The sequence below is a fragment of the Triticum urartu genome, chromosome 1, assembly GCF_003073215.2.
Source record: "Triticum urartu cultivar G1812 chromosome 1, Tu2.1, whole genome shotgun sequence".
Lineage (NCBI taxonomy): Eukaryota > Viridiplantae > Streptophyta > Magnoliopsida > Poales > Poaceae > Triticum > Triticum urartu.
The window spans coordinates 99,186,259-99,200,396 of NC_053022.1; the positions used below are offsets into that span (position 1 = coordinate 99,186,259).

General features: G+C 43.9%; 1 protein-coding gene across 1 annotated transcript in view; it reads left to right on the forward strand.

Annotated features, from left to right (window-relative positions):
- The window catches only part of LOC125532750 (xaa-Pro dipeptidase-like), a 31,713-nt gene extending 22,168 nt beyond the window's left edge, over nt 1–9,545 (forward strand). Inside the window, exon 3 of the mRNA XM_048696684.1 lies at nt 8,311–9,545. Coding sequence (XP_048552641.1) covers nt 8,311–9,545 — 1,235 coding nt within the window. The remainder of the gene's footprint in view (nt 1–8,310) is intronic.
- The last annotated feature ends 4,593 nt before the right edge of the window (nt 9,546–14,138 follow it).

The following is a 14,138-nucleotide window of genomic DNA, read 5'->3' on the forward strand; positions in this document are numbered from 1 at the left end:
ACAAACGATTGAAATTGGAATTTCATCAGAAGTTTTATCCTATGCACCTTGTTCATCGTGATCGCAATTATATATATAATTTTTGGCCTCGCGAAGGAGAAAGCATCGCTCAAGCTTGGGGGAGCCTTAAATCAATGTTATATTCATGCCCCAATCATGAGCTCTCAAGAGAAATGATTATTCAAAATTTTTATGCTCGGCTTTCTGGTAACAATCGCACCATGCTTGATACTTCTTGTGCTGGCTCTTTTATGATGAAGACTATTGAATTCAAATGGGATTTATTGGAAAGAATTAAATGCAACTCTGAAGATTGGGACCTCGACAATGGTAAGGAGTCAGGTATGACACCTAGTTTTGATTGTGTTAAATCTTTTATGGATACCGATATTTTTCATAAATTTAGCACTAAATATGGACTTGACTCTGAGATAGTAGCTTCTTTCTGTGAATCTTTTGTTGCTTATGTTGATCTCCCAAAGGAGAAGTGGTTTAAATATCATCCTCCCATAGAAGTAAAAGTAGCTGCACCTATTAAAGTTGAAGAAAAGACTATCACTTATAATGATCCTATTGTTCCTACTTCTTATGTTGGGAAACCACCTTTCCCTGTTAGGATAAAGGATCATGCTAAAGCTTCAACTGTGGTTCATAAAAGCAATATTAAAACATATACACCTCCTGAGCAAGTTAAAGTTGAACCTAATATTGCCATTGTTAAAGATCTCTTGTCTGATAATATAGATGGGCATGTTATTTATTTCTGTAATGAAACTGCTAGAATTGCTAAACCCCGTGATAAACCTAGACCTGTGGTAGGCATGCCTATTATTTCTGTTAAAATAGGAGATCATTGTTATCATGGCTTATGTGATATGGTGCTAGTGCTAGTGCAATACCTTATTCCTTATACAAAGAAGTTATGCATGATATTACACCTGCTGAGATGGAAGATATTGATGTCACAATTAAACTTGCCAATAGAGATACTATTTCACCAATGGGAATTGTTAGAGATGTTGAAGTCTTGTGTGGGAAAACTAAATATCTTGCTGATTTTCTTGTTCTTGGTTCCCCACAAGATAGCTTTTGTCCCATTATATTTGGTAGACCCTTCTTGAACACTGTTAATGCTACCATAGATTGCAAAAGAGATGTTGTTACTATCGGTTTAGATGATGTGACTCATGAATTTAATTTTTCTAAATTTAGTAGACAACACCGTGAAGAAGAATTACTTAGTAAGGATGAAATTATTGGTCTTGCTTCTATTGTCGTACCTCCTAGTGATCCTTTAGAACAATATTGGCTAGACCATGAAAAGGATATATTTATGAATGAAAGAAGGGAATTAGATGAAGTATTCTTTAAACAGGAACCTATTCTGAAAAACAATTTACCTGTTGAAATCCTAGGGGATCCTCCTCCACCCATGGGTGATCCCGTGTTTGAGCTTAAACTGTTACCTGATACTCTTAAATATTCTTATCTTGATGAGAAAAAGATATATCATGTTATTATTAGTGCTAACCTTTCAGAGCATGAAGAAGAGAGATTATTGAAAACTCTGAAGAAGCACCGTGCTGCTATTGGGTATACTCTTGATGATCTTAAGGGCATTAGTCCCACTCTATGTCAACATAAAATTAATTTGGAAGAAGATGCTAAACCAGTTCGTGATCATCAATGCCGGCTGAATCCTAAAATGAAAGAAGTGGTAAGAAAGGAGATACTAAAGCTCCTTGAGGCAGGTATAATTTATCCCGTTGCTGATAGTCAGTGGGTAAGCCTTGTCCATTGTGTCCCTAAGAAGGGAGATATTACTGTTGTTCCTAATGATAAAGATGAATTGATTCCTCAAAGAATTATTACAGGTTATAGGATGGTAATTGATTTCTGCAAATTAAATAAGGCTACTAAAAAAGATCATTACCCCTTACCTTTTATCGATCAAATGCTAGAAAAATTATCTAAACATACACATTTTTGCTTTCTAGATGGTTATTCTGGTTTCTCTCAAATACCTGTGTCAGCCAAAGATCAATCAAAGACTACTTTTACATGCCCTTTTGGTACTTTTGCTTATAGACGTATGCCTTTTGGTTTATGTAATGCACCTGCTACCTTTCAAAGATGCATGATGGCTATATTCTCTAACTTTTGTGAAAAGATTTGTGAGGTTTTCATGGACGACTTTTCCATCTATGGATCTTCTTTTGATGATTTCTTGAGCAACCTTGATCGAGTTTGGCAGAGATGTGAAGAAACTAATCTTGTCTTGAATTGGGAAAAGTGCCACTTTATGGTTAATGAAGGTATTGTCTTGGGGCATAAAGTTTCTGAAAGAGGTATTCAAGTTGATAAAGCCAAGGTTGATGCTATTGAAAAGATGCCATGTCCCAAGGACATCAAAGGTATAAGAAGTTTCCTTGGTCATGCCGGTTTTTATAGGAGGTTCATTAAGGACTTCTCAAGAATTTCTTTGCCTCTGACTAATTTATTACAAAAAGATATACCATTTGTCTTTGATGATGATTGTGTAGAAGCATTTGAAACACTTAAGAAAGCATTGATTTCTGCACCTATTATTCAGCCACCTGATTGGAATTTACCCTTTGAAATTATATGGGATGCTAGTGATTATGCTGTAGGTGCTATTCTAGGACAAAGAGTTGATAAGAAACTAAATGTTATTCAATATGCTAGTAAAAATCTAGATAATGCTCAAAGAAATTATGCTACTACTGAAAAAGAATTCTTAGCAGTTGTATTTGCTTGTGATAAGTTTAGACCTTATATTGTTGATTCTAAAGTAACTATTCACAGTGATCATGCTGCTATTAAATATCATATGGGAAAGAAAGATGCTAAACCTAGACTTATTAGATGGGTTCTCTTACTACAAGAATTTGATTTGCATATTGTTGATAGAAAAGGAGCTGAGAACCCCGTTGCAGACAACTTGTCTAGGTTAGAAAATGTGCTTGATGACCCACTACCTATTGATGATAGCTTCCCTGATGAGCAATTAAATGTCATAAATGCCTCTCATACTGCTCCATGGTATGCTGATTATGCTAATTACATTGTTGCTAAGTTTATACCACCTAGTTTCACATACCAGCAAAAGAAAAAGTTCTTCTATGATTTGAGGCATTACTTTTGGGATGACCCACATCTTTATAAAGAAGGAGTAGATGGTGTTATTAGACGTTGTGTACCTGAGCATGAACAGGAACAGATCCTACGCGAGTGTCACTCCGAAGCTTATGGAGGACACCATGCTGGAGATAGAACTGCACATAAGGTACTGCAATCTGGTTTTTATTGGCCTACTCTCTTCAAGGATGCCCGTAAGTTTGTCTTATCTTGTGATGAATGACAAAGAATTGGTAATATTAGTAGACGTCAAGAAATGCCTATGAATTATTCACTTGTTATTGAACCATTTGATGTTTGGGGCTTTGACTATATGGGACCTTTTCCTTCCTCTAATGGTTATACACATATTTTAGTTGCTGTGGATTACGTTCTAAGTGGGTAGAAGCTATTCCAACTAGTAGTGCTGATCATAACACTTCTATTAAAATGCTTAAAGAAGTTATTTTTACAAGATTTGGAGTCCCTAGATATTTAATGACTGATGGTGGTTCACATTTTATTCATGGCGCTTTTCGTAAAATGCTTGCTAAATATGATGTTAATCATAGAATTGCATCTCCTTATCACCCTCAGTCTAGTGGTCAAGTAGAATTGAGTAATATAGAACTCAAATTGATTTTGCAAAAGACTGTTAATAGGTCTAGAAAGAATTGGTCCAAGAAACTTGATGATGCATTATGGGCCTATAGAACTGCATATAAAAATCCTATGGGTATGTCTCCGTATAAACTGGTCTATGGAAAAGCATGTCACTTACCTCTCGAACTAGAACACAAGGCTTATTGGGCTATTAAAGAACTTAATTATGATTTTAAACTTGCCGGTGAGAAGAGGTTATTTGATATTAGCTCACTTGATGAATGGAGAACCCAAGCCTACGAAAATGCCAAATTGTTTAAAGAAAAAGTTAAAAGATGGCATGACAAAAGGATACAAAAGCGTGAGTTTAATGTAGGTGATTATGTATTGCTATACAACTCTCGTTTAAGATTTTTTGCAGGAAAACTTCTCTCTAAATGGGAAGGTCCTTACGTTATCGAGGAGGTCTACCATTCCGGTGCCATAAAAATCAACAACTTCGAAGGCACAAATCCGAAGGTGGTGAACGGTCAAAGAATCAAACATTATATCTCAGGTAATCCCATAAATGTTGAAACCAATGTTATTGAAACCGTAACCCCGGAGTAATACATAAGGGACACTTTTCGGAACATTTCAGACTCCGAAAAGGAATAGGTATGTGGTACGGTAAGTAAACCGACTCCAAAACAGTTTTTAAGGCAATATTTCTCCGTTTTGGAATATTTAGAAAAATAGAAAAATAAGCAGCAGTCCGGGAAGGACACGAGGCCTCCACGAGGGTGGAGGGCGCGCCCTACCCTACTGGGCGCGCCCCTACCTTGTGGGCACCTCGTGTGCTCTCCGGACTCTGTTTTCGTACACGACACGTATTTTGATCGGTAAAAATTCATTATATAATCTACCGGGGGCTTTGACTCCCGTATCACGCAAAAATCTCCTGTCTTTGTTTCGAGCTGTTTTTCTGACAGATCTAGATTATCATGACGTCTCCATGTGCCCACAAGGACAAGTTCTTCGAGAAGGTCATCAACCCTTACCTCGCGGAGGTGCAGCGACACCCTCAAACCATTGAGATGCGTGATGGGTTGCTGCACATCCGTGATGCTGAGGGACCGAAGGGGACCGGAAGCGTGGAGGCGAGGCTCGAAGCAATGGAGCAACAAGTTTTCAAGTGTCAGGGGATGGTGGAGCGTGGACTCAACTCCAACCACATGATGATCGCAGAGTTCACCAACAAACACAAGCCGGATGCCGACAACATCGGGGAGACCATCTTCAAGCTTCATGAGAAAATCGAGCACCTTCAAGCTCAAATCTATGACCTGCAAAACCAAAACTGTGAGTATGAATATAGATTCAAAAGGATGAGTTTGGCTGTAGATTTGAGGATCCCAGAGACTCGGTCATCCTTCTGTGATGGTGAGCCTATGCCTTGGAAGAAGGACGAAAAGCCTACGCCATCAACAAAATCACCACCGTCTCCACCAACAAAGAAGAATTGAGTATCTGGTATGGGCACTCCACTTGGCAACTGCCAAGCTTGGGAGAGTGCCCCGGTATCGTATTGCCATCACTTTTATCTTTACCGTTTTCCTTAGTTCGATCCTTTTGTTAATATCTTGATCTAGTAGAATAAAAGTTCTTAGTATGATTTAGTTGTGAGTTTTGCTTTATTATTCTTCTATGTAATCAAGTCCGTGAGCTATATAATAAAGATTAGTGTTGAGTCAAGGGCTTGATTATTTTTCCATGATCCTAAAGGAATAAAAGAAAAGAGAAAGAAATAAAAAGAAACAAAGAGATCATATGAGTCTTATGGAGAGTAATGAGCTCACATAGAAAGAGTATGATGAATAAAAGTTGTTGAGAGTTGACAAACATAGTTTTGGTCATCGCTGCAATTAATAGGAAGTAATAAAGAAAGAGAGGTCTTCACATATAAATATACTATCTTGGACATCTTTTATGATTGTGAGCACTCATTAAAATATGACATGTTAAAGAGTTGACATTGGCCAAGGAAGACAACGTAATGGGTTATGTTTTCTTACATCTGAGATAAATTATATCGTCTTGAATCTTCCAACATGATGAGCTTGCCTTTCCCCCTCATGCTAGCCAAATTCATTGCACCAAGTAGAGATACTACTTGTGCTTCCAAATACCCTTAAACCAGTCTTGCCATAAGAGTCCACCATATCTACCTATGGATTGAGTGAGATCCATCAAGTAAGTTGTCATTGGTGCAAGCAATAAAAATTGCTCTCCAAATATGTATGATTGATTGGTGTGGAGGAAATAAGCTTTATACGAGCGTGTGATATGGAAGTAATAAAAGTGACAGACTGCATAATAAAGGTCCATATCACAAGTGGCAATATAAAGTGACGTTCTTTCGCATTAAGATTTTGTGCATCCAACCATAAAAGTGCATGACAACCTCTGCTTCCCTCTGTGAAGGGCCTATCTTTTACTTTTATCTCCTACATTGCATAAGAGTCAGGGTGATCTTCACCCTTCCTTTTTACATTTTATCCTTTGGCAAGCACAGTATGTTGGAAAGATCCTGGTATATATGGCTAATTGGATGTGAGTTTCCATGAACTATTATTGTTGACATTACCCTTGAGGTAAAACATTGGGAGGCAAAACTATAAGCCCCTATCTTTCTCTGTGTCCGATTAAAACTCCATACCCATAAGTATTGTGTGAGTGTCAGCAATTGTGAAAGATTATATGATAGTTGAGTATGTGGACTTGCTGAAAAGCTCTTATACATTGACTCTTTCCTATGTTATGATAAATTGCAATTGCTTCAATGACTGAGATTGTAGTTTGTTAGTTTTCAATGAAGTTTACGATTCATACTTGATATTGTGATTGAATTATTACTCTAGCATTAGATACTATATGACAAAGAATTATATGAGTTGTTGTTCTAAGAATGATCATGATGCCCTCATGTCCATATTTTATTTTTATCGACACCTCTATCTCTAAACATGTGGACATATTTTTCGACTTCGGCTTTTCGCTTGAAGACAAGCGAGGTCTAAGCTTGGGGGAGTTGATACGTCCATTTTGCATCATGCTTTTATATCAATATTTATTGCATTATGGGTTGTTATTACACATTATGTCACAATACTTATGCCTATTCTCTCTTATTTTACAAGGTTTACATAAAGAGGGAGAATGCCGGCAGCTGGGATTCTGGGCTGGAAAAGGAGCAAATATTAGAGACCTATTCTGCACAGCTCCAAAAGTCCAGAAACTTCACGGAAGATGTTTTCCAAATATATAAAAAATACTGAGAGCAAGAACTTCACCAGGGGGGCCACACCCTGCCCACGAGGGTGGGGGTCGCGCCCTACCCCCTGGGCGCGCCCCCTACCTCGTGGGCCCCCTGGTGGCCCTCTGGTGGCCATCTTCTACTATATGGAGTCTTTCGATGGGAAAAAAAATCATAAGCCATCTTCTCGGACGAAACTCCGCCGCCGCAAGGTGGAACCTTGGCGGAACCAATCTAGGGCTCTGGCGGAGCTGTTCTGCCGGGGAAACTTCCCTCCCAGAGGGGGAAATCATCGCCATCATCATCATCAACGCTCCTCTCATCGGGAGAGGGCAATCTCCATCAACATCTTCATCAGCACCATCTCATCTCAAAACCCTAGTTCATCTCTTGTATCCAATTCTTGTCTCCAAGTCCGGGATTGGTGCTAGTAGGTTGCTAGTAGTGTTAATTACTCCTTGTAGTTGATGCTAGTTGGTTTAATTGGTGGAAGATCATATGTTCAGATCCTATATGCATATTAATACCCCTCTGATTATGAACATGTTTATGCTTTGTGAGTAGTTACTTTTGTTCCTGAGGACATGGGAGAAGTCTTGCTATTAGTAGTCATGTGAATTTGGTATTCGTTCGGTATTTTGATGAGATGTATGTTGTCTCTCCTCTAGTGGTGTTATGTGAACGTCGACTACATGACACTTCACCATTATTTGGGCCTAGAGGAAGGCATTGGGAAGTAATAAGTAGATGATGGGTTGCTAGAGTGACAGAAGCTTAAACCCTAGTTTATGCGTTGCTTCGTAAGGGGCTGATTTGGTTCCATATGTTTCATGCTATGGTTAGGTTTACCTTAATACTTTTGTTTTAGTTGCGGATGCTTGCAATAGAGGTTAATCATAAGTGGGGTGCTTGTCCAAGTAAGGGCAGCACCCGAGCACCGGTCCACCCACATACCAAGTTATCAAAGTACCGAACACGAATCATATGAACGCGATGAAAACTAGCTTGACGATATTCCCATGTGTCCTCGGGAGCGCTTTACATCATATAAGAGTTTGTCCAGGCTTATCCTTTTCTATAAAAAGGATTGGGCCACCTTGCTGCACCTTATTTACTTTTGTTACTTGTTGCTCGTTACAAATTATCTTATCACAAAACTATCTGTTACCACTTATTTCAGTACTTGCAGAGAATACCTTGCTAGAAACCGCTTATCATTTCCTTCTGCTCCTCGTTGGGTTCGACACTCTTACTTATCGAAAGGACTACGATAGATCCCCTATACTCGTGGGTCATCACCCCGCGCACACCTGCCACGCCGGTCTCCTCCTCCTCCACCCAGACACTGCTGACGCCAGCTGCACTCACTCGCGGACCGCTCTTCCTGCTGGACCCGACCGCGTCGTCCTCCACGGGTGTTCACAACCTCTCCCCCCTCGCCGGTGTCTTCATCAACCAGAAGGTCCTGCTCATCCTCGGCCTGAACCCGCCCAACTTCTCCCAGTGGCGTACTCTGTTTGAGGTTACCATCCAGAAGTACGCCGTCCTCGACCACATCTCCGGCGTGCCTCGCCCCACTGATCCGGTGTGGCTGCAAGACAACGCACACATCGTGTCGTGGCTCTACAACCGCATCAGCCCAAAGGTGTTCGGGCTCGTACACCAGCACGGCGCCACCGCCGGCGAGGTCTGGGCCGCCATCTGCAGCCTCTTTCTGGAGAACCGCGAGCATCAGGTGGTTTTCCAGGCCACCGAGTTCCGGCGGATCGAGCAAGGGTCCTCATCGATCCTCACCTACTTCGCCCGGCTCAAGGAGTGCCCCGACTGGCTCGCCGACCTCGGCTCTCCCGTCGACGATCGTGATCAGGTGCTCAACATGATTCGTGGCCTTCACCCCCGTTTCCGTTATGCCGTGCCCATCCTCACCATGCAGAGCCCCTTCCCCTCCCTCCTTCACTGTCGTGCCTTCCTCCTCCTCGAGGAGGGCTGGCAGTCCACCGACCACAACATAGAGGCCACGCTCCACTTCGAGCACGCACCGAGCAACCACAACGGCGGCGGTGGCGGCGCCAACTCCCGCAACTCGGGCGGTGGCAGGCGCTACAAAGGAAAAGGCAAGGGAAACTACTCCGGCGGGGGATCCTCCTCGCACTCTGGCGGGGGCTCCGCCCCTCATCCAGGTGGTGGGGCTCCTCCTCGCACATCTGCTCCGGCGGCCGCGCCCTGGACTGGCATGGTCCATCTGTGGCCGATGCCATGGCATACTCACACCCCTGGTGCGGGCATCCTTGGGCCTCGCCCCGGTGGCGCGTCCCCCTTCGCTGGTGTGGCTGCGCATTACGGCCCCAACGCGTCCCCGCCACCCCCATCCATGCCGGCACACTTGACAGATGGCACGGTGCTGCCGCACCCGCTGTATGGTGCCCTCGCCGGTGGAGCGCCCAACTCCAACGCGCCTGCCTGGGACCAGAGCGCCCTGGTACAGGCGCTCAACGCCATGACCCTATAGCAGCAACAGCCTCAGCTTCCTGGCTCCGACTGGTACATGGATACTGCCTCTACCACACACATGGCGTCGTCCCCGGTATGCTCTCCTCCTCTGCTCCCTATTTTTCTACTTCCATTGTAGTTGGCGACGGGTCCTTGCTCCCCGCCACGCACATTGGCCACACCACCATTCCTACAACCCAATCACCCCTCTCTCTACAACACGTTCTAGTCTCCCCACACATCATCAAAAACCTTCTATCCGTCAAAGCCCTTGCTCGCCACAACCCTGTTAATGTCGAGTTTGATGACATTGGTTTTTCTGTTAAGGACCGAAGAACGAAGAAGGTGATCCTCTGATGTAACTCCGACGACGACGAGCTCTACCCCATGTCCACAACATCGCCACCGAGCCACACCCACCATGCCCTGACTGCCGTCTCCCGTGATCTATGGCATCAACGCCTTGGGCATCTAGGTACTGATGCTTTAGCCCACACTCTCAAGAGCTCGTAGCTGGATCATGTAGCTAGCCCTAGCACTGTTTGTCAAGCGTGTCAATTAGGAAAAAGTGTTCGTCTACCATTTAGCACTTCCGAACATGTGTCGTATTTCCCTTTCCAGCTTGTACATTATGATGTATGGACATATCATGTGCTTAGTATCTCTGGTTATCAGTATTACCTTGTTCTACTCGATGATTACAGTCACTTTGTATGGACGTTCCCGCTTCGCCACAAGTCTGATGTGCTACCCACTCTCCGCGCTTTCACTACATTCATCCACAACCATTTTTGTCTATCCATCCTTACTATCCAAACTGATAATGGCAAGGAGTTCGACAATCATGCATTGCGCCAATTCTTCTCCTCGCTAGGCACAGTGCTTCGCTTATCATGCCCCTACACATTGCTGCAGAACGGACGCGCCGAGCGCATACTCCGGACACTCAATGACATCGCCAGATCACTCCTTATTCACGCACGTATGTTGTTTCCCTACTGGGCCGAAGCCCTCAATACCGCCACCTTCCTCCTCAACCGACGTCCGTGCCGGCCACGCCACAACCAAACGCCTTTCTTCCTACTCTACGGTGTCCACCCCACCTACACCACCCTGCAAGTCTTCGGTTGCATGTGTTTTCCCAACCTAGTAGACACGGCACCCCACAAACTCGCGCCTCGCTCGGCCCCCTGCGTCTTCCTAGGGTACACCGCAGACCACAAAGGCTACCGGTGTCTCAACCGTGCCACTGGCCGCGTCATCACATCTCGCCATGTCGTCTTCGATGAGCATAGCTTTCCCTTCCACACCGAACAAACAAACCCAGCACCGGTAGCTGATCTCCTCGACGACCTCCCTACCATACCCATCCGACCCCACTCCAAGCCCTCACCAGAGCCCGCGTCTGCCCCAGCCGCCACCAATACCACGCCTGTCTCCCAACCCCCGTCCGACCGCACTACCGCCCCGGCCCCTCCTGAAGTAAATATGCCCTAGAGGCAATAATAAAGTTATTATTTATTTCCTTATATCATGATAAATGTTTATTATTCATGCTAGAATTGTATTAACCGGAAACATAATACATGTGTGAATACATAGACAGACAAAGTGTCACTAGTATACCTCTACTTGACTAGCTCGTTAATGAAAGATGGTTATGTTTCCTAACCATAAACAAGTAGTTGTTATTTGATTAACAGGATCACATCATTAAGTGAATGATCTGATTGACATGACCCAATCGTTTAGTATGTTGCTATTGCTTTCTTCATGACTTATACATGTTCCTATGACTATGAGATTATGCAACTCCCGTTTACCAGAGGAACACTTTGTGTGCTACCAAACGTCACAACGTAACTGGGTGATTATAAAGGAGCTCTACAGGTGTCTCCAAAGATACATGTTGGGTTGGCGTATTTCGAGATTAGGATTTGTCACTCCGATTGTCGGAGAGGTATCTCTGGGCCCTCTCGGTAATGCACATCACTTAAGCCTTGCAAGCAATGCAACCAATGAGTTAGTTGCGGGATGATGTATTACAGAACGAGTAAAGAGACTTGCCGGTAACGAGATTGAACTAGGTATTTGGAATACCGACGATCGAATCTCGGGCAAGTAACATACCGATGACAAAGGGAACAACGTATGTTGTTATGTGGTCTGACCGATAAAGATCTTCGTAGAATATGTAGGAGCCAATATGAGCATCTAGGTTCTGCTATTGGTTATTGACCGGAGACATGTCTCGGTCATGTCTACATTGTTCTCGAACCCGTAGGGTCCGCACGCTTAAGGTTACGATGACAGTTATATTATGAGTTTATACATTTTGATGTACCGAAGTTTGTCCGAAGTCCCGGATGTGATCATGGACATGACGAGGAGTCTCGAGATGGTCGAGACATAAAGATTGATATATTGGAAGCCTATGTTTGGATATCGGAAGTGTTCCGGGTGAAATCGGGATTTTACCGGAGTATGGGAGGTTACCGGAACCCCCCGGGAGCTAAATGGGCCATGATGGGCCTTAGTGGAAAAGAGAAGAGGCAGCCCTACATGGGCCGCGCGCCCCTCCCCTCCCTTGGTCCGAAAGGTCAAGGAGAGGGGGCCGGCCCCTCTCTCTCTTTTCCCCGCTCTGCGAATCCTATTCCAACTAGGATTGGGGGGGGGGGGAATCCTACTCCCAGAGGGAGTAGGACTCTCCTGGCGCGCCCTCCTTGGCCGGCCGCCTCCCCCCTTTTTAGTCCTTTATATACGGAGGCAGGGGCACCGCAGAGAGACACAAGTTGATCCACGTGATCTATTCCTTAGCCGTGTGCCGCGCCCCAGCCACCATAGTCCTCGATAATATTGTAGCGGTGCTTAGGCGAAGCCCTGCAGCAGTAGAACGTCAAGATCGTCACCACGCCGTCGTGCTGACGGAACTCTTCCCCGACACTTTGCTGGATCGGAGTCCGGGGATCATCATCGAGCTGAACGTGTGCTAGAACTCGGAGGTGCCGTAGTTTCGGTGCTTGATCGGTCGGATCGTGGAGACGTACGACTACATCAACCAAACGCTTCCATTGTCGATCTACTAGGTATGTAGATCATACTCCCCCTCTCGTTGCTATGCATCACCATGATCTTGCGTGTGCGTAGGAAAATTTTGAAATTACTACGAAACCCAACAGTGGCATCCGAGCCTAGGTTTTATGTGTTGATGTTATATGCACGAGTAGAACACAAGTGAGTTGTGGGCGATATAAGTCATACTGCTTACCAGCATGTCATACTTTGGTTCGGCGGTATTGTTGGATGAAGCGGCCCGGACCGACATTACGCGTACGCTTACGCGAGACCGGTTCTCCCGACGTGCTTTGCACAGAGGTGGCTTGCGGGTGACAGTTTCTCCAACTTTAGTTGAATCGAGTGTGGCTACGCCCGGTCCTTGCGAAGGTTAAAACAGCACCAACTTGACAAACTATCGTTGTGGTTTTGATGCGTAGGTAAGATTAGTTCTTGCTTAAGCCCATAGCAGCCACGTAAAACTTGCAACAACAAAGTAGAGGACGTCTAACTTGTTTTTGCAGGGCATGTTGTGATGTGATATGGTCAAGACATGATGCTGATTTTTATTGTATGAGATGATCATGTTTTGTAACCGAGTTATCGGCAACTGGCAGGAGCCATATGGTTGTCGCTTTATTGTATGCAATGCAATCGCGATGTAATGCTTTAATTTATCACTAAGCGGTAGCGATAGTCGTGGAAGCACAAGCTTGGCGAGACGACAACGATGCTACGATGGAGATCATGGTGTCACGCCGGTGATGATGGTGATCACGATGGTGCTTCGGAGATGGAGATCACAAGCACAAGATGATGATGGCCATATCATATCACTTATATTGATTGCATGTGATGTTTATCTTTTATGCATCTTATCTTGCTTTGATTGACGGTAGCATTATAAGATGATCTCTCACTAAATTATCAAGTAGTGTTCTCCCTGAGTATGCACCGTTGCGAAAGTTCTTCATGCTGAGACACCATGTGATGATCAGGTGTGATAGGCTCTACGTTCAAATACAACGGGTACAAAACAGTTGCACACGTGGAATACTCAGGTTAAACTTGACGAGCCAAGCATATACAGATATGGCCTCGGAACACTGAGACCGAAAGATCGAGCGTGAATCATATAGTAGATATGATCAACATAAAGATGTTCACCAATGAAACTACTCCATCTCACGTGATGATCAGACATGGTTTAGTTGATTTGGATCACGTAATCACTTAGAGGATTAGAGGGATGTCTATCTAAGTGGGAGTTCTTTAAGTAAATTAACTGAACTTAAATTTATCATGAAACTTAGTACCTGATTAGTATCTTGCTTGTTTATGTTTGATTGTAGATAGATGGCTCGTGCTGTTGCTCCATTGAATTTTAATGCGTTCCTTGAGAAAGCAAAGTTGAAAGATGTTAGTAGCAATGATGCGGATTGAATCCGTGATCTGAGGTTTATCCTCATTGCTGCACAGAAGAATTATGTCCTTGATGCACCGCTAGGTGATGGACCTATTGCAGGAGCATATGCAGACATTATGAATGTTTGGCTAG